The 24,804-nt window shown below is 44.8% G+C and overlaps 1 protein-coding gene across 2 annotated transcripts in view; it reads left to right on the forward strand.

Moving 5' to 3' along the window:
- Positions 1 to 24,804, forward strand: part of PTPRH (protein tyrosine phosphatase receptor type H) — a 173,079-nt gene that overhangs the window by 142,626 nt on the left and 5,649 nt on the right. For both annotated transcript variants that reach the window (XM_083162648.1, XM_083162649.1), the window contains 9 exons: positions 4,822 to 5,082; positions 10,803 to 10,887; positions 15,255 to 15,296; positions 16,182 to 16,269; positions 19,426 to 19,516; positions 19,749 to 19,825; positions 20,299 to 20,433; positions 21,237 to 21,359; positions 22,690 to 22,850. In XM_083162648.1, the coding sequence (XP_083018774.1) occupies positions 4,822 to 5,082; positions 10,803 to 10,887; positions 15,255 to 15,296; positions 16,182 to 16,269; positions 19,426 to 19,516; positions 19,749 to 19,825; positions 20,299 to 20,433; positions 21,237 to 21,359; positions 22,690 to 22,850 (1,063 nt within the window). The remainder of the gene's footprint in view (positions 1 to 4,821; positions 5,083 to 10,802; positions 10,888 to 15,254; positions 15,297 to 16,181; positions 16,270 to 19,425; positions 19,517 to 19,748; positions 19,826 to 20,298; positions 20,434 to 21,236; positions 21,360 to 22,689; positions 22,851 to 24,804) is intronic.

Consider the following 24,804-nt stretch of genomic DNA (forward strand, 5'->3'; position numbering starts at 1 on the left):
GAATGAAACATTGGGCCTGATTCAGACCTGTTCACTAGGCATCTTATACTCGCATCCTAGCGAACAGGTCAATGCCGCCTGCCACTCCTCCGAATGACCCCACCCCGCCACCCGCATTCCCCCGCTAGAATGCGAGGGGATGTGTACAAGAACATCACCACCATCAAAAAAGGTGCCCAATTCGTCCCACTAGAAGCGGTTCTGAATCGGCCCCATTGTTTGTCCTTTATCTTTGAATACTTTGTAATAGTCAGCCTTGTCTACTCAGATTATTATGTAGAAGTTGCCTACGACATTCTGCCATATTTATTTAAAACTTCACCACCCAAGACATATTTACACAGTATTGTTATGCAATGTATAACCTGTTCTACACATGTTTTCTATGGCTTATAAAATATTTATAATATGAGCAGATTTATTTTCTCTCATGCCTATACAGTACAGGGATGATTAGTCCCTGTTCTGTTTTATACTACTATTATTATTTTTTAGCAAAAAAAAAAAAAATCACATATTATAATTATTTATGATAACGGCAACTGGCAATACCTGTGCTGCAAAACTACTAAATAGGCTTCCTCTTGAAAAGCCATAGAGATGTGATGACAAGGCCATAGGGCTATTGATACTAGCCCTCTGTTGAGTAAAATAATGGCAGCACCAAGACAGGATGGTTGTTGAATCTAGAAAAGTCATAATACAGATGGAGCCTCTCTCAACTATCTTCCTTAGGTCTTGGCTCAACATGGCTCACCATGGCTATCCTATTGTTCTCAGCAGCAATACAATACATAGAACAATACAGTAGGGGATTAGCAGAGTAATCCAATTACTCACTTTGGGCGGGATGTTCTAACATCCGCAGCCCTGTATCGCCGGCCACCGCATTCTTAATGACCGCAAATTCTCTAACATATGCGGTCATTAACGCAAGGGACAGCGATAAGAGCTGTCCCTTGCGATGCGGCGCCGGTTCTGGACTTCCGAGTCTGTGACCCGGGAGTCCCTCTGCGCATGTGCAGAGCACGGTGACGGATCCCTCACACAGCGCTGCGGTAAGTAGCCCATAGGTTTCTGCAGGGAATCGCCAGCTTTTGCTGGCGATTCACTCCGCAGCGCTGCCACTGCGGAGGAGCAATAGACATACACAAATGTGGTAAAAACCCTGATAACAGGGTTTTTACCGCATTTCTGTGTTAGAGAATCGCCCCCTTAATCCTAGATGAGAAGGGCTCCATCGTACATACCTCCCAACTGTCACGATTACAGCGGGACAGTCCCGATTTCGGGTCCTGTCCCGCTGTCCCACACGCGGCAGGCATTGTCCCGCTGCGGGGGGTGGCAGTTGGGAGACCCCCCAACCTAATAGAATAGACGTGTGCACAGCGTCTATTCTCATATGAAAATGAGGTTGCGGCTAATTAGCATAAGCCGCGTCCTCATTTGCATACGCCCGTCCCCTTTTCGGGTGTGTCCCTATTTCATCATCACAGAAGTTGGGAGGTATGATCGTATGTTTTCCATCCAACTATATACAGTATGATTTGGAGCGGCTTATAGTAGCAGTGAGTTTGCCAATGCTTACCTTATTAAAGACTGATGGACAATTAAGCAGCATAGGATAATATCAGGTGAGGATGGAAAACATTTCCAGTAATATACTTTGCTTCCAGGGCAGAGCTAAAATATAGATGAACAACCAGTGGGTATGTCTGATAGGCAGATACATATGTGGATGGAGAAAGTGAATAATTGGAAGGGAGAGAACCAATAATAATAGTGGAAGTTGTTGGAATGACTGCCACGGCTGATGTTACAATAGGTATTAAAGAATTGCACTACAATGTTATTGAGTATATTGTATTGTTGTTTTTTTTTGTTTTAGCAGCTGCTTGTTTATGGTCTATATAATTTGGCTCCCAAATTTTTGAATCCTGGCACATTTGAGTATCAGCATTGTTCTTATGGCCCCTTGATGATAAAAATAGGTACTTGTGTACTAGCACGGTGCCCATCGCATCGCAGACCATATCGCATGTGATGCGATGCAATACGATATCGGGCGATGTTCTACAATGGCATACAATTTTAAAATTGTATGCCATTGTATATGGCATCCAATGCCATACAATGCGATGGGATGCGATTTATAAATTGTATAAGCACCCTAATGGGTGCTTACAATGCTTAAATGCAAAAGTTTGGTGGGAGGAGCCTGCACTAAGAATTGGAAATTGTTAATAAAGAGATAGAAGGATTGGGGAAAAAACTGACTATAATTGAAAATAAATATTCTTGTCTAAACATCACCTACCAGCCTATGCACTGGGCTGTAGCTTCAAGAGATGTGATGGCCAGTGGTGCACCCCCGAGTATTAGTATGTTTTATTGAAAACAAAGGAAGAAAAAGAAACTCGGGTGGGGTGCACTCTTAATCCCCAATCTAAGATTGCTCAGCTGCTCGAATAAATTTTAAAGATTTTAATTTATTTATTTATTTATTTCACTTGGCATAAAAAATATCCAAAAAAATCTTTAAAACTTATTCGAGCAGCTGAGCAATCTTAGATTGGGGATTAAGAGTTTACCCCACCCGAGTTTCTTTTTCTTCCTTTGTTTTCAATGCTTAAATGCACCCCCACGCCACCCCCCCAAGTATAAACGTGACCCCGAAGCGTGGTGAGGGCAGCGAGCCCGCGAGGGGCGGTGGTACGCGTCCTATGACCTCTTTATACCCCCACTATCCACGTTGGCGTGGAGTTGATTTTACAAAGTGTGTCGAGCGCAGCGAGCCACCGAGCCCGAAGCGTGGCGAGCGTAGCGGATACCTTCACAGGTATCCGCGTCCCCTCACGGGCGTCACAGGTATCTGCGTCCGCTCGCCACGCTGCGCTCGACACACTTTATAAAATCAACTCCGCGCCGACGTGGATATTGGGGGTATGAAAAGGTCGTAGGACGCGTACCGCCGCCGCTCGCCACGCTTCGGATTCACGTTTATACTTGGGGGGTGGCGTAGGGGTGCATTTAAGCATTGTAAGCACCCATTTGGGTGCTTAAATGCAACCATTAGGGTGCTTATACAATTTAATATCATATATGGGTCACAATCGCATCGCATGCCATCGGGTGTATGGCATGCGATGCGATAAAAAATCGGGCGACTAATTATCGTGGGCGCCGTGCTAGTACATAAGTACCTAAAAATATCCTACTGATAAATTTGAATAATATAAAATGAAGTAAACTGTGTTTAGCTGTCATCTTTAAGATAGCCATATACCCATGCTATTTTACCTGATTTCACCTGATTCCGATGCATCTGGACAAAAAAATCGAGTGAAATATATGCAATTATAAATACAAATATTTATTAATACTAATGCACGTCAGCCAATGCTGATGTCTCACAAGGGCAAGCAATATATGGGGTGAAATCCAGCATACAGACGTAGGCGCCCTCAGCATTGCTGAACGCTCACCAGATCCCCCTAGCTGGCAAGTGCTGGCGGTGGTGGTGGATGGGGACGCGTGAGCGGCTCACACGCTCGCATGTCCCTATGTGTACTGTACCTTGGAGGCTTTGGTGGTCGCAGGGCAGGCTTCAGGGGTCGGGCTCCGATGGATGCAGGTGTGCAGCAGTGCTCTGCTGCGATGAATCAAGCCGCTGAATGAATGGGGCTGACGGACAGCGGGACCTGGTGGATGGCGATAGAATCACTAGGAGCCACTCTAATGATAGCGGATCCATCTGTATGTTGCAGCAATATTGGTATTTAAAAAATATACAGAATACTGTATACCACTGCAAAATAATAAAGATGATCCAGTTAAATAAAAAAAATATACTGTAGTTACTGTAGGATAAAAATAGTATAATTGTGTCATGGACATTATGGCGGCTTTACGGTCAGCAATTATTCTCACAGTTTCTCTTTCGATTAGATCACATTGACCCCCCCTCCTGCTGATTGTGGATCAATATAAAGAAAACATGCCATACCTCCCAACATGACCCATTCCAGGAGGGACACATTGGGGCAGATGTATCATAGCAGCGCTTATCGCGCCGCTATGATACTTCCTGCTTCGCCTCAATAGCGAGGCGAAGCAGGAAGGGACATCGACAAGATGTATTAACATCTTGTCTGCCGAAGCGGGGGAGCGTTAACCCCCCCCTTCGGCGATGTCCCGTTCTGAAGATAGCGCATCAGTTAATACTGATGCGCTATCTCCTGTCCCCCGGCCGGCCGCACTGGGCATGCGCGGGATCTCGCTGTTCACGCGAGATCCCCAGCGCAGCCCAGACCTAACAGCAGGGACAGCGCTGTCCCTGCTGTTTAGATAGGGCTTCGCCAGCCTGATGCTGGCGAAGCCAAAGCAGGCTTCGTGCGGAACGGTCAGCGATGCTGACCGTTCATACATTCGGCCTGCTATCATTTTGATAGCAGCGCCGATATGGACAGGGGCGCATAGCGCCCCTGTCCATTACCGCATTCCCTGCTCCTTCATACATGGGGGAGAAGCGGTATCAGTGCACATAACGTGCGCTGATACCCCTTCTCCCCCATAACGACACATCATACATCTGCCCCATTGCTCTGGTTCTGCACTTCTTTCTTAATATCTGATTGCCATCACCTGTTTTAAACTGGTTAATTGATAAGAAAGGTGTTTCACCACAGGTGATGGTGATCATAAATTAAGAGGAAAGCCCAGAAGCAGAGCAATGTGTCCCTCCTGGAGAGGGTCATGTTGGGAGGTATGACATGCTACTACTACTACTTCTAATAATAATTAGTATTTTCTCATTCTCAGTACCCGATTCTATCAATGGACTTGACTGCTATAAGCTGGATGGGTACCAGATAAAGGTGACATTCATGTGCCCCAATGGAAACTACTCTTCATTTGAAGTCTTCGTCAACAGTATAAGCTATGTGTCCACCAACAGCTGTACCAACGATGTGACAATATCAAATCTGCAACCTGCTAATACTTACAAAATAAGCATCAATACTGTGGCAATGCAAAGGACAAACAGCAGCTCTATAATATCCTGCAGCACCGACAGTACAGGTACAGTCAGCATGTGCCATTATTACAGATAGTTTATATTCTGAACAACTAGCTCTGTAAACTGCTAAGCATGGAAACTGGTAAGATATGAAAAATACAGACTTCTGTGTATGAGCACACACCTCTATAGCCCTCCAAATACAGGACACTACAGTTACTACCTACATGAGGCCTGATAAATGTTTCTGCTTTAATTGGTTGTATGTGGATATGTCATGGTTGCCTACCTGGCCCTCTCCTTCAGGGAGAAAAAGCTCTGCTCCGGGACTTCCCTGGTAATGTATGATTGCCAGCACCTGTGGGGAGCCAGGTAATTGATAAGAAAGGTGTCTTGATCAAGACATGAGTGGTTACTTCCTTTCCCTACAAATATCTTTAAGGAGATACAATACATTATCTCCTTGTACAAACAGCACTATACTCTCCTTGGAACCGATTGATACATATTTATATAACTATCCACATAGAGCAGTTAATTGTACAAATAAGAGTCCACAGTGACGACACCAGATACTCTAAACGCTGGGGAATATCTCTTATATATTTGGCTACATCTGTCACTCAAAGTGTGTGAGTGTGTGTATAACAGGAGGGACACATTGCTCTGTTTCTGGACTTCTCCCTTAATTAATGATTGCCAGCACCTGTGTTGAAGCACCTTTCTAATCAATTAATAATGTGTGAAACAGGTGATGGCAATCATACATTATGAGGGAAGTCCAGAAACAGAGCAATGTGTCCCTCCTGGAGAGGGTCATGTTGGGAGGTATGTGACTAACTCACATGACAGAGAACCAGCCCAGTGAGCCAACAGTGCCAGACATCCTCTGCCTCCCCATGTTGCCCAGCAAAGACACTGCACCAGGTGAGCGCCCCCCACTGCCCCACCCACGATTCGCGCCCCCCCCCCCTGTGACCCCCCTCCCGCGATTCGCGGCACCCCCCGCGACCCCCCCCTCCCGCGGTTCACAGCAACCCCCCCCCCCCGCGCGATTCGCGGCAACCCCCCCGCAATTCACGGCACCCCCGCGACCCGCCCTCCCGCAATTCGCGGCAAACCCCCCCCTCCCCATGGCTATGGTCGACAATGAAAAAGGTTGACATGAGATTTTGAGATTTATTTTTTGAATGTTCTCATATTCATTCTCATGTGTCGACATGGACACCAATGAAATGCTACACTTATGTCAACATTTACATGTGTTGACCTTTCTGTGTTGATTTTTTCTTGTGGCGATTCGCGGCACCCCCCCCCCCCCCCCCGACCCCTCCCGCAATTCACGGCACCACCCTGCGACCACCCCCTCCCGTGATTCGCGGCAACCCCCCGCGCCCTCCCTCCTGCGATTCGCGGCAACCCCCCGCGCCCGCCCTCCCGCGATTCGCGGCACCCAACCCCCGCGACCCCCCTTCCCGCAATTCGCAACCCCCCTTGCGCGATTCACGCCCCACTCCTGCGCTTTGCGGACCCCCGCCACCTCCCGATATTCACCGACACCTGCGCCCCCCTCCCGCAATTCTGCCCCCTCCCTCGATTCACGGCACCCCCGCGACCCTCCCACAATTCACGGCACCCCTGCTCCCCTCTTTAGTCCCCCGTATGCCCACACACCCCTATCACTACCCAGCTTCCTGCTCTCCTGAACCATAACTTCCACTACTGGGGAGTCGCTGACGCTGTGTTGCCCACATACCCCTATCATGCCTCATAGACCAGCCTCCTGCTCTCATGCACTCTAACTCCCACCCAGTAGGAGGAGACACTGACTCAGGGCCACCGTCCTGTACTCCTGCACTGCCACGCTGGACCCTCACCCACTGGCAGAAGCTGCACTGTGTCTCCCACCCTCCTCTTTAGTCCCCCTTATGCCCACACACCCCTATCACTACCCAGCCTCCTGTTTTCCTGTGTTGTGACCTCCGCCAGTGGGGAGCCGCTGACTCAAAAACACCCTACTATACTATTGCACACACACACCCACAAATGTCACTGTACCATCCACACTATCAATGTACATCTTACTCTGTAACTGCTTTTTAATTAAACAAAACAATACACACCCTCTTCCAAATCATATGCTCTCTATTTAACACATTTCACCTATAACTCAAGTTGCAATACAGGCATCTTTCATACAATTCTAACCATATTTCTCACAATACAAACATTCACAAATTAAGGGGGCGCAGCCCCTTACGACGGTGTGAAGAGCGCCCGTAGGGCGCGATGAATCACCTAGTATATATATATATGCAGGGCTGGATTTAGGCCTGGAGGGGCACTTAAGACAGAGGGGCCTGGGGACAGAGGGACCTGGGGTAAGGGGGATGTATATTCGAATATACATAACTCCAAACATGACCCAGCTTCAACAATTCGCAGCTTTGCGGGCCATCTGCACGAACGACCACCTGCCGCCCGCATGCACATATCACCTGCATTCATGTTTAGTATAAAAATCCCTTCGCAGCTTGTGTGCTGGGCAGAAATCATTAAATGATTTCAGATCTGATCGCCGTACAAATTTGTTCTCAAAACGGGCAAAACCATGTGCACTGCAGGTGGGGCAGATGTAACATGTGCAGAGAGAGTTACATTTGGGTGGGATGTGTTGAAACTGAAATCTAAATTGCAGTGTAAAAATAATGTAGCCAGTATTTATCCTGCACAGAAACAAAAGAAGGTACTTGTGTAATAACTGGGCGCACGATTTTATGATCGGGTCGGAGAAATTGCATTGAATCGCATCGCGTCCAAATCGCATGCAATGCGATGCGATTGTCGCGATTTTCCATAGGATTCAATGTAAAAATGGTCCTGTTCATTTCCTCACTATCCAAGTGGGCATAGAGCTGATTTTATATAGCGTGGCGAGCGCAGCGAGCCACCGAGCCCGAATCGTGGCGAGCGGACGCGGAATACATTTTAAGTAATCCGCGTCCCCTCGCAGGGCTCGCTGCGCTCGCCACGCTATATAAAATCAACCCTGTGCCCACTTGGATAGTGGGGAAATGAACAGGACCAGTTTAACATAGAATCCTATGGAAATCGCATGCGATTTGGTCGCGAGGCGATTCGATGCGATGCGATTTTGCCGAAAATCACGTTGCATCGAATCTGATTGTATGCCTTAAGTTAAGGCATACAATCAAAAAATCGGGCGCCCAGATATTACACAAGTAACCAAAATAACCCTTAATCTGACTCTGTCTGCACATGTTACATCTGCCCCACCTGCAGTGCACATGGTTTTGCCCATTTTGAGAACAAATTTGTACGGCAATCAGATGTGAATAAGGGCCTGTGTGTCAACCATTGTGATCTCCTTTTAAACATGTCGACCTTAAACACCTTCTGCCTTTTACTTGTCGACTTTTTGTACGCATAGGGCCTTATTCTAGTTCACTCTATCTGACAAAATCCTTCTTAGATGGACAAAACCATGTGCACTGCAGGGGGGCAGATGTAACATGTGCAGAGAGAATTAGATTTGGGTGAGTTATTTTGTTTCTGTGCAGGGTAAATACTGGCTGCCTTATTTTTACACTGCAATATAGATCTCACTTTGGGCGGGATGTATTAATATACATCGCCGCCCTTCGCCGCCGGGCCGCCGCGATACCAGCGCATATGTACTAACATATGCGGCTGGCATCGGGGTGCGGTAACGGAGACCCCCCGCGATACCTGTACTGTGGTGTGCAGGGGACTCTGCAGTGGCGTAACTAGAAATTTTGCTCCCCCCTGCGAAAACAGTTTCCAGTGCCCCCCCCCCCCTACCATATCCTTGCCAATTTTGGGCGAAATTGCCTCGTGTCGACGGGCTTAACACTCACTGTCCCCCTTGCCCACAGCATTATACACAGCCTAATCCACCATATTACATCCAGAAGACACAGCACCATATTATATAATACACAGTCCCCCCCATATTGCACCAGTATACATAGCACCCTATTACATTATACACAGTCCCCCCCATATTGCACCAGTATACATAGCACCCTATTACATTATACACAGTCCCCCCCATATTGCACCAATTTACATAGCACTCTATTACATTATACACAGCCCCCCCATATAAACACCCAACACACACAGTACTATAAAACATTATACACAGCCCCCCCCCCCCCATATAAACACCCGACACACACAGTACTATAAAACATTATACACAGCCCCCCCCCCCCATATAAACACCCAACACACACTTTACTATAAAACATTATACACAGCATGAACCTCACCTATTACATAACACACAACCCCTACTCCTCCAGTACACACCACTCACCCATCTCTGTTGATGCATCCTTGGGAAGTGCAGGGAGCAGGCCCGTGGTGTGGTGGAGGCAGGCAGGCAGCACATAACGGAGGAGCAGCAGGGCTGGGATGATGCACCCTCTGTGTGGTGGGCAAAGTCAGCCTTTGCCTCACTGTAGCAAATCTGGCAGCCTGCTCACCCTGATGCTGCCACAGACAACATGCACAGCAGCACAGCACCAGCCAGCCACCGCAGGGATGTGGGTAGCAGTGACATCTCACCTTTAGGCCCCGCCCCCCGGACTTTCAGATATTCATAGAGCAACCACCGAGTTCTGGGCAGGTTTGCAGGGCAAAGGAGGCTCCTGTAGGGTAGGCAAGCCTGGTGTCCCATCTGTGTAGTGCTGCTGCTGCTGCACAAAGCACGCACCTGGTGCCCCCTTCACTGCCTGCCTCAAATCACTCTCCCGTGGCTGCTGCACCGCGTCTGTGGTGGCCGCCCCGGGCATTTCAAATGCAGCGCCGACTCATTAGCCAATCAGAGCTGGCGACCTGGTAGCCAATCAGTGTGGCTGCCGGGCCGCGAGCTAGTTTGGGCTCATGAGCCGGCGCGCACCGTACTTGCAGCACTGGGCTCCCACTCCCCTAAAAACAAAGTGGCCGGGAGGGATAGCTGCAGCTGTCACTCACTGACAGTGTCAGTGCGCCGGGCGCCCGGCGCCCACGCAGCCCCCGCTCCCCCAAGCAGTGGCGGGGGCTGCCTTGCACAATTTACGCCACTGGGTCTCTGTCTCCTCCATGACGCCTACTGCTGCCTTCACCCTGGGGACAGCTAAGCAGGCTGTCCCTGGCGCCTCCTCCCCCCCTGCAGCCGGAAGAACGTGCGGCTGCGTTGCTAGGGGGAGGAAAGGATTGCCTTCTGGGGTCCAGGAGAACCTGCAAGAAGGTAAGCCTAAGGGAAGGGGAGAGGGTCGGCGAGGCAGCGGGGTTGCGGCGGAGGTGGCGGGCGGCGAAAAGAAGCCCATAGGCTTCTATAGGGTATCGCCACCAAAAGGTGGCGATACCCTTCACTGCGGTAACGAGGCGGCGGGGTTTTAATACATAGGAAAATGCGGTAAAACCCACGTTTTACCACATTTTCCCCTTAGTACATCCCGCCCTTTGAAGTAAAACCCCACGAAATCTAATTCTCTCTGCACAAGTAACATCTGCCCCACCTGCAGTGCACATGGTTTTGTCCATCGATGAAGCATTTTGTCAGAAAGTGTGAACTAGAATAAGGCCCATAGTTCTAATGCATGTATACCATATTGGACATCGGGACCGATTTCTGTTAGTTTCTCTGTGCCCATGAAGGAATGTGTCCCTCCAGCTTTATAAATGGGACTCGAAATAGAGTTTCTGGGAGTTCTGCACAATTTGCTCATTCATTGTCTTTCTTTGTCAACAGGAGTTATTGTTGGAGCAATATTTGGGGTTTTGTTATTTCTTCTTCTGATTGGACTTATTGTATTTTTTGTTATGAAGAAGAGAAGGTAAGACATTAATTTATAAAACTTTTTAAAAATAGATGTTACCTATTTTACAGGGAGTATAAACCTATAGGTCTGATTCAGATAGGCTGGTTTCACACACTCCGGCTCCTGCCGGACGGTGAAATCCCGCACGGCCAGGGAGCCGTGCCGCACACACTAGTTTATCATGGAGGGGATGGCCACAGCCCGGCAGCCGTCCCTTCCAGTGGTGGGATCCGGCTGCAACCGTGCGGCCGGGCTGTGGCCGTCCCGTGTGAATGGACACAATAGTGTCTATTCACAACTAATGTGTGCGGCACCGCTCCCTGGCCATGCGGGATTTCACGTCCGGCAGGAGCCGGAATGTGTGAAACCGGCCTAACGGTCGCCCATCTGCAGGTTTATACATCCGTGTAGCCCAGGGATGGGGTACTTTTGGCCATCCACTTGTTGTTGAACTACACATCCCAGCATGATCTGCTACAGTTTTAGCATGGCTAAATAGCAAAACTGTAGCAAGGCATGCTGGGATGTGTTGTTTAACAAGAGTTGGATGGCCAAAGGTTCCGCATGCCTGTGTAGCTCAAGGTGTAAGGATTGATATGCCAAGGTTTAGAGCATGTGAACACTGTAATACTAATTGGTGCACCCTTAGATGTCAACATTGGTTGCACCATCATAAATTGCACAAGCCTTATGGTGGGTGCACGTCTCTGGCTGATTATGGCCTTCTATGCTTGTGGCCGTGCGTCTGTGAATACATTGATGCGCCTGTGACACTCCCATAAAACGTCCAGTGGACGGCACCTTTTTTGAGTGCACTGCTACTCACAACCAGTAATGGACAGAACTTTTCCGACACCTTTTTTGTATGCCCCTGAATTGATCACAACAGATCCTTTGTGTGTAACACGTGTTGTAGAGATCACATGTAACCCCAACCCAACTGTCCCAACAACTGTGGAGCAATTCTGCATATTGGTTTTGAGGCGCACATATGGGATCAATTACCCAGAATGCTGTGGAGCTTTTCTGTAATATGATGGACCAAATTATTTACATTCATATTAGGTTAAATTTAAAAATAGCATCCCTTTATAATTAGACTTTTTCTACTAGTGATTTTCATTAGAAAAGGAGACAATGGGGCATATGCAATAGCGTCTGAGTCAGTGCCAGATTCCGGGCAGTGTGGTCCAACCGTCCGTGCTGTGCTGGGTCCTGCGGCGGATGTGTAGTCAGTGGCGGGGACCGTGCGGCGGACTTCACATTTTTCTAAGGTACCCCCTGCAGTGGATGGGAACTACTAGTTCCCATCTACCACAGGGACCCCGCAGCGGACTTCACATCCACCGCAGGGACACGCTGCCCGCACTGCTGCCTGGCACCCACCCCCCACCGCTGCAGCAGTGGGGTGGTGGGTGTGGGGGCCCTGAGAATGCTCTGACATTTTTTTATAGCGGCGAGGGCAATGATTTACAACGTATGAGTTTACAACGTATACCCCCAATGTGTGACCACCATACCAGCGAGTTTGGACAAAAACCCTACCACTGGCCCTGGCTCTGCCTAATGGAGGGAATGAGGGTAATTAGGGGGCAGAGGAAAACCTCTCTTAAGCAAATAAGTGGTATAACTAGAGAACTGTCCAGTTCCTATATAATAAGGATGATAATAATTATAATAATAATAATAATAATAATAATAATAATTATACATAAATTGTAATGAATCAAAAAAAGTTTGAAAAATATAAAAATTGTTCCTCTCAGATTGGCCCTTATTCTGGTTGGTGCGGATATTCCCGCATTCTTACGGAGCGGTCCGCACGCTACGGTGTTTTGCCGCATGCGGCCATCGTCCGTAGAAACGCCCGCGTGTCCTCCGCATTCGGACGGACTCACTCTTTAAGAACAGGGCGTGTTTACGGACGACATACAAACCATGCGTGTGCGGGAGAAACACTCCGATTCTGCACGGTATTACAGAGTATTACAGAGTATGCTCGGGAATACCGCATCCGACCGGGAGCCAAGCGGTGCTACCGCCCGTAAGCGGAGTATTTACGCCAAACAACCCACTATTAAGTATCTTCTGCAAGACATCACATGACCCACTTATTCGATTACCTATCCTCATAAAAAACTGCTTATTTGGAATTGGAATCAATTAGATGCCAATATATCCTTACATCACAGTGGCATTGACTGTGACATGTATATAAATAAATTTTTTTACTTTACCCCAAAATGTGTGGTTTCATGAGTACATGTCGAATACACATGTGTATTGCTAGTATTAATATTCTGTCATGTCCATTGTTAGCAGTTTTAAAGTGTCTGACAAGTACAGAATATGTGGGTGTTTAGTAAGGGTTCCTTGAAGCAGCAATGGTTTCAATTAAAGCACTGACAAGCGTCCTATTAGTGAGTAATGAGTAAAGGAGTAGATTCTATTGGGTTCAGGTGTTAATGCTTGTAGTCATTAGGCGTACGTTCGCCTACCGCATGAACGAGTGGTGTCCGCAAAGCAATAGTACACTTGTGGACACCGCACATTTCTTCCCTTTTTGTTCGCGTGCATTCGGAGTGCTATCCGAATGTACGCCCCCCAACATAAGTGTACTCCCCCGTGTCCGCCCATGTTTCCGCCCCGTTTTGCCCACTTTGAAACTACGCCCATGTGACATTCCGCATGACGCCCATAATACGCCCATATTTCCCGACTGATTGCGGGGAACAGTTTTGTACGGGATTTGGCCGAACTGGTACGGAGTCAAGGCGTGGCACATGCGCGTTGCGTTCGCCACGCATGCGCAGACGCCGAAAAGACGCGATCCGAAAGTATGCGGTAAAGTCCGCGTCAATCAGAATAAGGGCCATAGTCACTATTGCTGGTGACTCCTGATGCGTTGGACCTAATGTTTGCACACCAAACGTGCATCAGGAAAAAGGAGGTGTGGCTTCATGTATTATGGGAATGCCTTTGCAAGCAAGGGGGCGTGGCCTTGCAGCCCTCGATTCATTGCTGCGAGCTGCCCTCAGAGACTATTTGATCTGCAGTCCCGGCTTCTACACAATGATAGCAACAAGATGCTGTATGTAATTTTACAGTGCAGCAAACTGCTTCTGTCACTAAAGAGGAGTCTGCACTTTGGTGCCGCCCGCACCCCCATAGTGACACCACTGGTTTTTTCTTTCTTTTTTGTGCAAAATTTGTAATCCCTTGAAGAAAAGCAGTAGTAAAGTTTATAGTCAGTAAGGTGGAAGCAAATATCCTGATCCCAATGTGTAATAGAGTTTGTTAGCACTATTTCTGCACTTCCTTCCAATGCCGATATCATGCCCTGAGTCCATGGTGCAGTGTGGTGGGGACCAGGTCTTTTCTTCTAGACCTGACGATATGTGTGGTGGATTGTGGTGTGACGTCTCTTCCTGGCTGCCAGGTGCCTGTGTGGCTATAATTCCTACACTTGTGCTTTTAGCTTCCTTTAGAAGATACAGGGCTTCTAGGTTTGAGATGAAGGAGTGAGGCCCAACTCATTTCACACGACTCAATGAGGCATGTCCCTGATGAAGCACGGCATCACTGAGCAGAGTGAATGGTCACCAGTGCCCCTATCGGCAGCCTACACACTACCAAAATTGGTTGGAGATCAGGTTTCCAGGTTGTGAAGCATGATTAAAATCCGGGAACAATAACAGACAAGTCAGTCAGGGGTTGCATCTCCTGAGGATTGAAGTGTTTACCCAGCTTCAGTTGTTGTTCACAAAGCAAGAACTACTGCCAATATTGCAGAGATAGTGACATTCTTTCATATGAGCTGTCAGCTATTTTAGATCCTGCGCTGTGTTCAGTACTCCACTCCACTAGTGTCTCATCGTCCCCACCTATATAAATACAATGCGACTGTATTGTCACCTACCTATGCTGATTTCAGCAAATTCTATAGAATGTACCAATCATGTGACTCAGTACAGTACCCTTAAGTAATGTGCCACCAATCTTCTCGATTGGGAGATATGCTTTTACTTTTAATAAAGCTGGGGACACACTACTAGCCAATTCCCGCAGCTGCCGATATAGTTAACTATATCGTAACTATATCGTTACCTATATTGACCATACACACCAAGCCATACGCCGGCATTTCAACCCTGCTAGCTACCAGGGTTGCTCCCGGGATCTTCCCAGGATATGGTGCGGTGTGAACAGGTAACTCGGATCGAGCGACCGCTGAAATGGACTCGAATCCTAATTCCTGGGCGACCTCGGCATTTGCGGTATGAATGGGGACTTATTCTTTAGTACTGTATCTAGTCTGAGCTATAAACAATGCATATTCCTTCATATCAGAATCGCTAAAACATATTTGTTTTCTTTTTCAGGACAAAAGATCAGACTGAAAACTTAACTTCCTTTAAAAAAAAGTAAGTAGGTCCTCACAAATGGGGTAGTTTATAGTTACACCAAGCAAGTTCAGCTTTCATTTCAATATGGGAATCATTTTTGTGTAAAGGTAATAGAGGATATGATATATTGGCGTAACAAAATGCGCTTTAAGGGTCTCTGGGACAGATGTACTAAGCTTGAAAGTGATAAAATGGAGAGTGGTATAATGCCAGCCCATCAGCCCCTAACTGTCATGTCACAGACTGTGTTTGAAAAATGACAGTTGGAAGCTGATTGGTTGATGGTTTATCACTCTCCATTTTATCACTTTTCAAGGCTTAGTACGTCTTGCCCTATGTAATGACCTGTGAACTGTGATCTTGGCAGGCATGGCTGCCATCAGGGGATTACAGCCAGGACCGGTACAAGGTTTCTCAGAATGCTAGGCAAAACCTAAGCTTGTTGTCCTCCTCTTATCTGATTTCTACAAAACCTCAGCTCTATACATGCATTTACAGCTGCATTTGTGCCAACAGAGCCAAACAGGGAACCAGCATACAAGTAGGTAGCTGTACAGAATGCTGGTCAAAGAGGCACTCCCAGGGGACATACGACAGGCAGTTGCGGGGATACCTTATTACTTTATAGCTTCCCCACTTTCTACCTTTTTTTTTTTACTTTTATCTATTTTAATTTTAATTTAACTTTTTTGTAGTTTTATTCTGGCTACAGTAAACATTTGATGCTTCTTTTTTTAACCTTTTCAACACTATTGTATTTATGATATATTTATGAAAACTCTATTTGGATTCATCTATACTGCAATTTTTGTTTGACCTGGGGCCAGATGCACTAAGATTCAAAAGTGACAAAATAAGATTCAAAAGTGACAAAAGATGCTTCTTTTTTTCTTGGCGGTTTAGATTCCACAGCATAACGAAAGAAAAGTTTAAACAGCATTATGACAATAACCATGCAGATAGTGACTTTGGGTTTGCAGAAGAATATCAGGTATGGCTAGTTTAAAGAAAAAACTGAATCATATTTAAATGTGTAATGTGCTTTATTACTGGCTTATACAGTACCTCTGGGTACCAGGGAGCGAGGTCTACTAGTCTGTTGGTGTGAAATGTGCACGTGTGATATTAATCTCACCCATGTGCACAAATTAACAAGAAGTCCAGGATTCTAGGGACTGCATCGGTTGCAGCCCCTGGAAGCCAAATAGGTCTGCCTTTATAGCAGGGAAGAGACTTCCCACTGGAAGCACTCTCTGTCAGTTTCAGGGCCAGAGTCTCTAAGATTGAAAAGTGATAAAATGGAGAGTGATAAACAGCCAGCCAATCAGCTCCTACCTGCCATGTCACAGACTGTGTTTAAAAAATGTCAGACAGGAGCTGATTGGCTATCTGTTTATCACTCTCCATTTTATCACTTTTGAAGCTTAGAGAATCTGGCCCTCAGTCTGGACTGACTCACAGAGGTTTTCTTTGCTAAGAAGGGAGTTCTATTAAAGATGGGATGTTGCTATGGGCAACCAGTCAGATTCTATCTATTATCTTCCAGAAGGTGCTAAATAAATAAGTAGATTCTGATTGGTTTCCTATAGCAACATCCCATCTTTAATAGAACACCCGGTACATCACGGCGCCCATCGGGTCCCATCACATACCACTAATTAAGGTATGCGATGAGACCCGATTTGAGGGTTTTAAGGGCTGACTGTACAATTTTAATATTGCGTTGCATCACATGCCATTACAATGGGGGGACGCGGAATACATGTGAAGTTATCCGCGTCCCCTCGCCACGCTTCGGGCCCGGGTGACTATCTAAAATCAACTCCACGCCAACGTGGATAGTGGGGGTATGAAAAGGTCGGAGGACGCGTACCGCCGCCCCTCACGGGCTCGCTGCGCTCGCCACGCTTCGGGTTGGCGTTGATAGTGGGGGGTGGTGTTAACAATGGGGGTGCATTTAACATAGTAATCACCCATCAGGGTGCCTGTACAATTAAAAATTGGGGCGCATCGCATTACATGCGATCGGATCGCATGCAATGCGACCGATACAATGCCCTAATTAAAATCCTCCACTGTGCATTATTGATACAAAAGCACAAATAACTATACATCATGATCTTAACATGTCTAAACTATGACCGTATCTCACACAAGACACTACTAAATCTCTTATCCATGCACTCATTTTATCCCGCATTGACTATTGCAATAGTCTCCTAACTGGTCTTCCCAAGAACAGACTCTCGCCACTGCAATCCATTTTAAATGCAGATGCTAGGCTGATCTTTCTAGCAAGACGCGTCTGCTGTTCCGCTCTGCCAGTCCCTCCATTGGTTGCCTGTATTTTACCGTATTCAATATAAAATACTTCTACATACATATAAAGCTATTAACCATACTGGACCAGCATATATCTCTTTACTTATCACAAAATATATATATATATATTTTTTTTAAATAAGATTTTTTTTTTTGAAACATCGCTGACTGATATATATTGGCCCTTTGATTATCAGAACATCAGGACTTTATATTTTACTCTGTGCAGCTGCTTGATGTACACAAGGAGGGTGAGGGCTGCTTTATTACATTTCCCATGCTAATCTCAGCAGTCACAGGGTGGAGGGTACACAGTAAGCACTGTAGGAGGGACCTGGAAGCAGGGAGGAGGTCCCTTTAAAATTGGTGGCTTCTGGAAGGGGATTGGTACGAAATCCCGGCGGTCAGAATCCCAGCGGTCGAAATACCGACGTCGGAATCTCGACTGCCGAAATACCACCAAGGGGGGGGGGGCAATGGATCAGACCCCCCCCCCCCCCTTGCGGGCTCGCTGCGCTCACCATGCAGCGGACCCGGTGCCTTGCTACGCTTGGCACACTATTTTATTCTCCCTCTATGGGTGCCTCAGATGCAACCAATCCAAGCAAGTGAAATGATCAATTGGGAAAGAAAAAGAAATATTACAATCTAGCATATATAAATTTCACACCAAGTGGTTCCATCTTATTAAAAATATAATTTAAAAAAATCATGCAATAATTAAAGGAATAAACAAATAATTCCTATTAACATAAATAACCAAATAAGCAGCCACACTTGCTGGCTTATTGGAACTAATTTTATAGCCAAATGAACCTACTACCCACGATCAGCCATAATGTAATGGGAGCCAATTTTAACATCCGTGAAAAAGTCATAGGACATTGGACTCCGCGCTGACCAATCACACTATTCTGCGTCCCGGGGGAATCATTGCTGTCCTCTGACAGCGAGGATTCCCACAAACAGCGAGGCTTAAGGCTAATGCAGGGAGCCCACTGCATTTTGCTGCGAGCCTTGCTGTTTTAGCGCCCTCACATGCGGTTGCCACGCCGCTACCAAAACCGGGCGAGGTGTAAATCGCGTGTGCTGGGGGCAGTTGAATACTGACCGTGCGAGCTGTGACAGCGAGCAGTCAGCACTGCTCGCTGTCACAGCTAGCAAAAATCATTGAATATAATATATGTTGTTCGACTCTGCCAATGTAATGGTGTGCATCTTTAATGCTCCAAATGCAAATTGGATCTGACTTCTCACTAGACTTTTAGAGTAGGAAGTGTCCGACTTTTTCAGACCAACCGGAATGCATTGTATAGTATGACAGCTGCAGACAGGAAGTAATGGAAGCCAGGCTAAAAAGTCTCATACTCAACAGCTCTACAAAGCCAGACAGTACATGAACAATATTGAGAGATCAAAGTATTTTTTGACTGAATTTAAGGTTAATAATAATTTTAACATTAATTATTCATTGTAAATGCTTTAATTGTGTACTTGGAATTTATTTTTAAACTTCATGAACTCAGACACCATAACATTAGCCAACTGCAAAATGTACAACTTTTGCTGAAAAATCGGACGTTTCACAAAATCGGAACAAAATTGGCATAACCACACCACAGCATAAGGGCGGGGATTCTGGATACTAAAAAACCCTGCCTGTGTATGCCAGTGTCTGCTCCCTCCCACTCCTAGATTAGAAGCCAGAAGGGAAGCTGCGATAACAGGACACTTACAACCTGAGTAAAACTGTCCTTGGGCATTATCTTACGTGATGGAATTATTGTATATCATGGTGCGTAATTTTTCTTATGTATGTCAACAGGAACTCAGCTCTGTGGGAACCACACAGTCAAAAAGAGCAGCTGAGATGCCAGACAATAGAGCAAAGAACCGGTTTACCAATGTCCTGCCATGTGAGTAGGCAACCAATCACCCACCATACTATCTAGTGTAATTACAGGCAATCTGTCATGTTGGCTCAATAGCTTCAGTATTAGTGAACAACAATTGGTTTTAAATAACATTTGCTATGTTTTTGCCATAGTCTCTTAATTAAGCGATTGAGAAAGCAAACGTAACTTATATGTATAGAAATACTGATCATGTCTTCGCTCTCCATAATATATTTTGTATTTTGCTTTAAAGATGATCATTCTAGAGTTAAACTGTCTACTACAGATGGGATTGCCAGTACCGATTATATCAATGCCAACTACATGCCGGTAAGGACGTCACCTTTTTTACCATCTCAGTTGCTGGTTAGATGTCTGTCCAGGAGAACCTATGGACAGGATGGGAAACCAATGTTGACCTGTCTATTTGTTACATGAATGTTCCATGTTACAAGGACAAGAAGCCAAGGGCCAGATGCACTAAGCTTCAAAAGTGATACAATGGAGAGTGATAAACAATCAACCAATCAGCTCCTGCCTGACATTTTTTCAAACACAGTCTGTGACATGACAGATAGGAGCTGATTGGATGGTTGTTTATCACTCTCCATTTTATCACTTTTGAAGCTTAGTACATCTGGCCCCAAGTATGGTCATGTAACAACCTTCATACCATGTCTAGAGAAAGTGTCAGTCCTCCTTTCCACCTTCCTCCTCTGGCTTGTACGTGAATCTGGATCCGAATGTTTTTGTTTGTTCATCTTGCAACTGAACGTAATTAAGTAAATGCTTTGTACTTGCAGGGTTACAATTCTACCAAAGAATTTATAGCCAGCCAGGGTCCATTAACAAACACCACTGCAGACTTCTGGAGAATGATCTGGGAGCATCATGTCAACACTATTGTAATGCTGACAAACTGCACGGAAAATGGTCGGGTAGGTATCTGCTCACTCATTGCATTACTACTACCCAACTTAGGTGAGCAGTTATTTGTTTGTTCAGTAGTCTCTGGGCAGTATACAATTTGCTGAGGTTCTTTAATGCAGCGAATGGATTCACCCAGTACTGTCCAACATGACCAGTAGCAGTCATCTGGGATCATGCTTCAGGTACCCGCAGCATAATCTGCACCAATCAGCTGCCAGAGCCGCGATAACACCTGGAATTGGGAATTTTTCCCAGATCCAATGGTGTTCATTTACTAAGATGGGATGTTGCCCATGGCAACATCCCATCTTATTGTAGATAGGATGTTGCGCATAGCAACCAATCAGAATCTACTTATTTATTTAGCCCCTTCTAGAAGATAATAGACAAAATCTGATTAGTTGCCCATTGCAACATTTTCAATAGAACTCTCATTTTTGTACATAAACCCCAAAAATGTGTTATGGTCCTTTTTCGGGCAGTAAAAATCCCCTTTAATTGGATAGTGCAATAATGATAATTGGTCAAAAATCAATGTTTTTATTGGCTGAAAAGGGATCACACCTAATTAAATACCACTTTAGTTTCTTCTCCACTGTTGCAGTGAGGTAAAAGTGAAAGCCAAGTGTGGGATAGAGGACGAGCAGCATCCCTACATTAGAAGGTTAATTCTGTAATTAGAGGGGTGATCCAGGGTGGACATGACTAATATTGAACCACATACAGCACCTTCTAATACTATATCTTGCACATAACACGCATTGATGTAAAACATTTTTCATTATTTGTTCTTCTTTTTCTCCTTTTCTAGGCAAAATGTGAACATTACTGGCCACTGGATTACACCCCATGCACCTATGAAGACATCACTGTCACTGTTACATCAGAAACTATCCTATCTGCATGGACAATACGAGACTTCTCTGTCAAACATGTATGTGATTGGTGACTTGTGTATTATTTGGCAAAATGACGACTTTTGCAATGTACTCTCACTTTGAGCTGTGGCAGTTTTTAGTCCGCAAACTCACCACCCCACCCCCAGTTCCTATCTGCTCCTAACACCAAACTCTGTCCTCACAGCTCCCTCTCTCCATATCCACCAAGTTTGAAACAGACCAGTGTCCCTGCAAAAAAAAAAATCATTTTCTGTTAGGACAAACTTTAGCACACAAAGGAGTAATTTGGTCTGTTGAGTGGCCTCTAGTGGTCAGTGGCAGTACCTAACTATGTTGCCTAATTACTATGTTACTATGGCAGATAGATAGATAGATAGATAGATAGATAGATAGATAGATAGATAGATAGATAGATGCAGTACGGATGGTGTAATGGTTAGCATTACTGCCTCACAGCACTGAGGTCATGGGTTCAATACCCACCATGGCCCTAACTGTGCGGAGTTTGTATATTCTCCCCGTACTTGCGTGGGTTTCCTCCGGGTACTCCGGTTTCCTCCCACAATCCAAAAATATACTGCTAGGCTAATTTGGCTCCCAACAAAATTAACCCTAGAATGTCTGTGTGTGCGTGTACATGTGGTAGGGAATATAGATTGTAAGCTCCACTGGGGCAGGGACTGATGTGAATGGTCAAATATTCTCTGTAAAGCGCTGCGGAATCTGTGTGCGCTATATAAGAAACTGCTAATAAATAAATAAATAAATAGATAGATAGATAGATAGATATGTTATCATTGATCTATTAGCCTCTGTCTCTTCATAGACCTCAAACTCATTTGTTGTATGGCTGTTATTTTTCAAGACGGATTCAAGTTAGCAGCCCACATTTACACAAGGCGGGACCAGATCAAGCCTAAATAGTCACATTATAGTCATTTTAGGTTTTAGCAATTTAAAAATGTTATATTAAATGTAAAAGTTCATGTTTTCATGGAAAAAACAGTAAAATAATACATAAAGTACAGTAGTCATTTAAAACCTGAACATATTGAGAATGGCTTGAACATTGTGACACTTGTTGAACTTGCTCAGGCTTTGAAAACATTGTTTAATCCATTTAATGTGTGGAACCAACTCAACAAACCGATTTCAGAGAAACGTTCAAACAAACATTTCTATTGGCTCATGGAGGTTGAGCATTTGTTCCTATTCTTGCTTTTGAAACTTTGAGAATAAAACAATAACAGCAAAGGGTGACACATGGTAGAGAATGTCCCATTACGGTTCCTTTTAATGACTGTCATTTCTTATTACAGCAGTTTCATGGAAAAAATAAACACAATTACATTTTTGTACTTCCAGGCTAAACAACAGGGAATAAAATATGTGCGCCATTTTCATTTTACCGTATGGCCTGACCATGGGGTGCCAGATTCCACATCATCCATCATCGACTTCCGTAATCTTGTCCGCGAACACATGGACCAGCGAAAAAGCAATGGGCCAACAATTGTACACTGCAGGTGAGAGATGAGTAAAATGCTAACATTAATTTGAAAACAGTCTAGCTTTCATCCATGTTATTGTGCTACAGTATTAGAAGACATAAACCGTTTAAAGATCAAAGGAGAGGCTCATATTCAGCTACAAATAAAGCACTTGACATAGTCATATTGTATTATAAAGGTCCATGTTGTGATATAGATGTAGATGCACTAAAGGGTAGATGCGTTAAAACTCCTTTTATCAGGGATTTTACCACATTTCCCCATGCACTAAAACCCTATACAGTATACTGTATATCGCAATGTAGAGTAACCCCAGAAAAAGCTGTTGCTACTCTATAGAAGCCTATGGGCTTCTCTCCACTGTGGTGTTTTTGGGATCCGTCACGGATGCCCTGCCGCGGCACCATCATACTGCGCATGGCAGAGGGACCCCTGGGTTTCAGACCCAGGAGTCCAGCGCAGGAGCTGCTTCGCAAAGGACAGCTCTTTTTGCAAGAGCTGTCCTTTACGTTAATAATTGCATATTTAAGTGCATATGCGACTATTAACAATGCAGCAGCCGGCAATGCTGGTGATGTGGCGCACTGGATGATAGCACATCCTCCCCTTGATTGTGATCAAACTTTAGATTTAAAAAAAAAATTTGAATATTTTCAAACAATTAATGTGTAACTGTCATCTGGAAACAATAGGTTCAGATAATAATAATTATAATAATTATTATTATTATTGTTATTGTTATTATTATTAGTTTTAGTATTTCTTATTAAATATTTTATTATTCTGATTATTATTATTAGCAGTAGTACTTATTATTATCAATAATAATATTATTATTTTTATTGATGATGATGATTCTAATAATACAGGTTGAGAATAATAATACAGGACGAGTATGCTCGTGTATGCTCGGGAGCATGAGCATTTTGGATAAGGGATTTTTCCATATTTTGGGGAAAAAAAATTTTCTCCATACTTACCTGTTCCCCTGGTGGTGCCCCGATGATCCCCCGACATCCACGACGGCCTTCAGGATCCTCTTCAGCGGCATCTCCAATCCCAGGGGTGCATTGCGCAAGTGAGCGGACACGCCGTGACATTACTCGCACAATGCACCCCTGGAACTGGAGATGCCGCTGAAGAGGATCCTGAAGGCTGCCGTGGACATCGGGGGACGAGGTAAGTATGAAAAAAAAAACCTCCGCCCCTTTTTTTCATTCTTACTTCGTACCCCGATGTCCTCGTCCCTGCAATGCACCTCTGGGACTAGTGATACCGCTGAGGAGAATATTTTGTTTTTTGGGATATACAGATAAGGGAGTACTACTGATACTACTGCTAATAATAATAATAATTATTATTATTATTAATAAATATTATGATAATAGTAAGTACTACTACTAATAATAATAGCATAATTAATAATAATAATAATAATAATAATAATAAGAAGAAGAAGAAGAAGAAGAAGAAGAAGAAGAAGAAGAAGAAGAAGAAGAAATACTACTACTACTACTACTACTAATTATTATTGGTGTTGTTATTATTATTAAAATTATTATTGGTGATGATAATAGTAAGTACTACTGCTACTACTACTGCTAATATTATGATTATAATTATTATTATTATTATTAGCTAAACCAATCAATATCCTATCAATTCCCAAGAAATAAATGAGTTTTTTACTTAGACACTATTGACTGAGGCACTTTGAAGCTGTATTGAAGCTGTATTCTCATAAATATTGGGTTGACCAACAAGTATCTGGTAACTGGAACAATTAAAAAGCAGATGATTTAAAATATGGGGATATGTTTCCAAATTGTTAATTTCTGTAGTGTTGGCCCTAGACATGACTCTGTCAGGGGATGTTTGACTCAGTCAAGGGCTTCTGGTACAGAATTGCTTGTGATTTGGATACTGATCTGGTAACCTTAAGAATGCAGTCAATTAATTTACTAACAAC

Source organism: Crinia signifera, chromosome 19 (assembly GCF_055691185.1).
Source record: "Crinia signifera chromosome 19, ASM5569118v1, whole genome shotgun sequence".
Taxonomy (NCBI): Eukaryota; Metazoa; Chordata; class Amphibia; order Anura; family Myobatrachidae; genus Crinia; species Crinia signifera.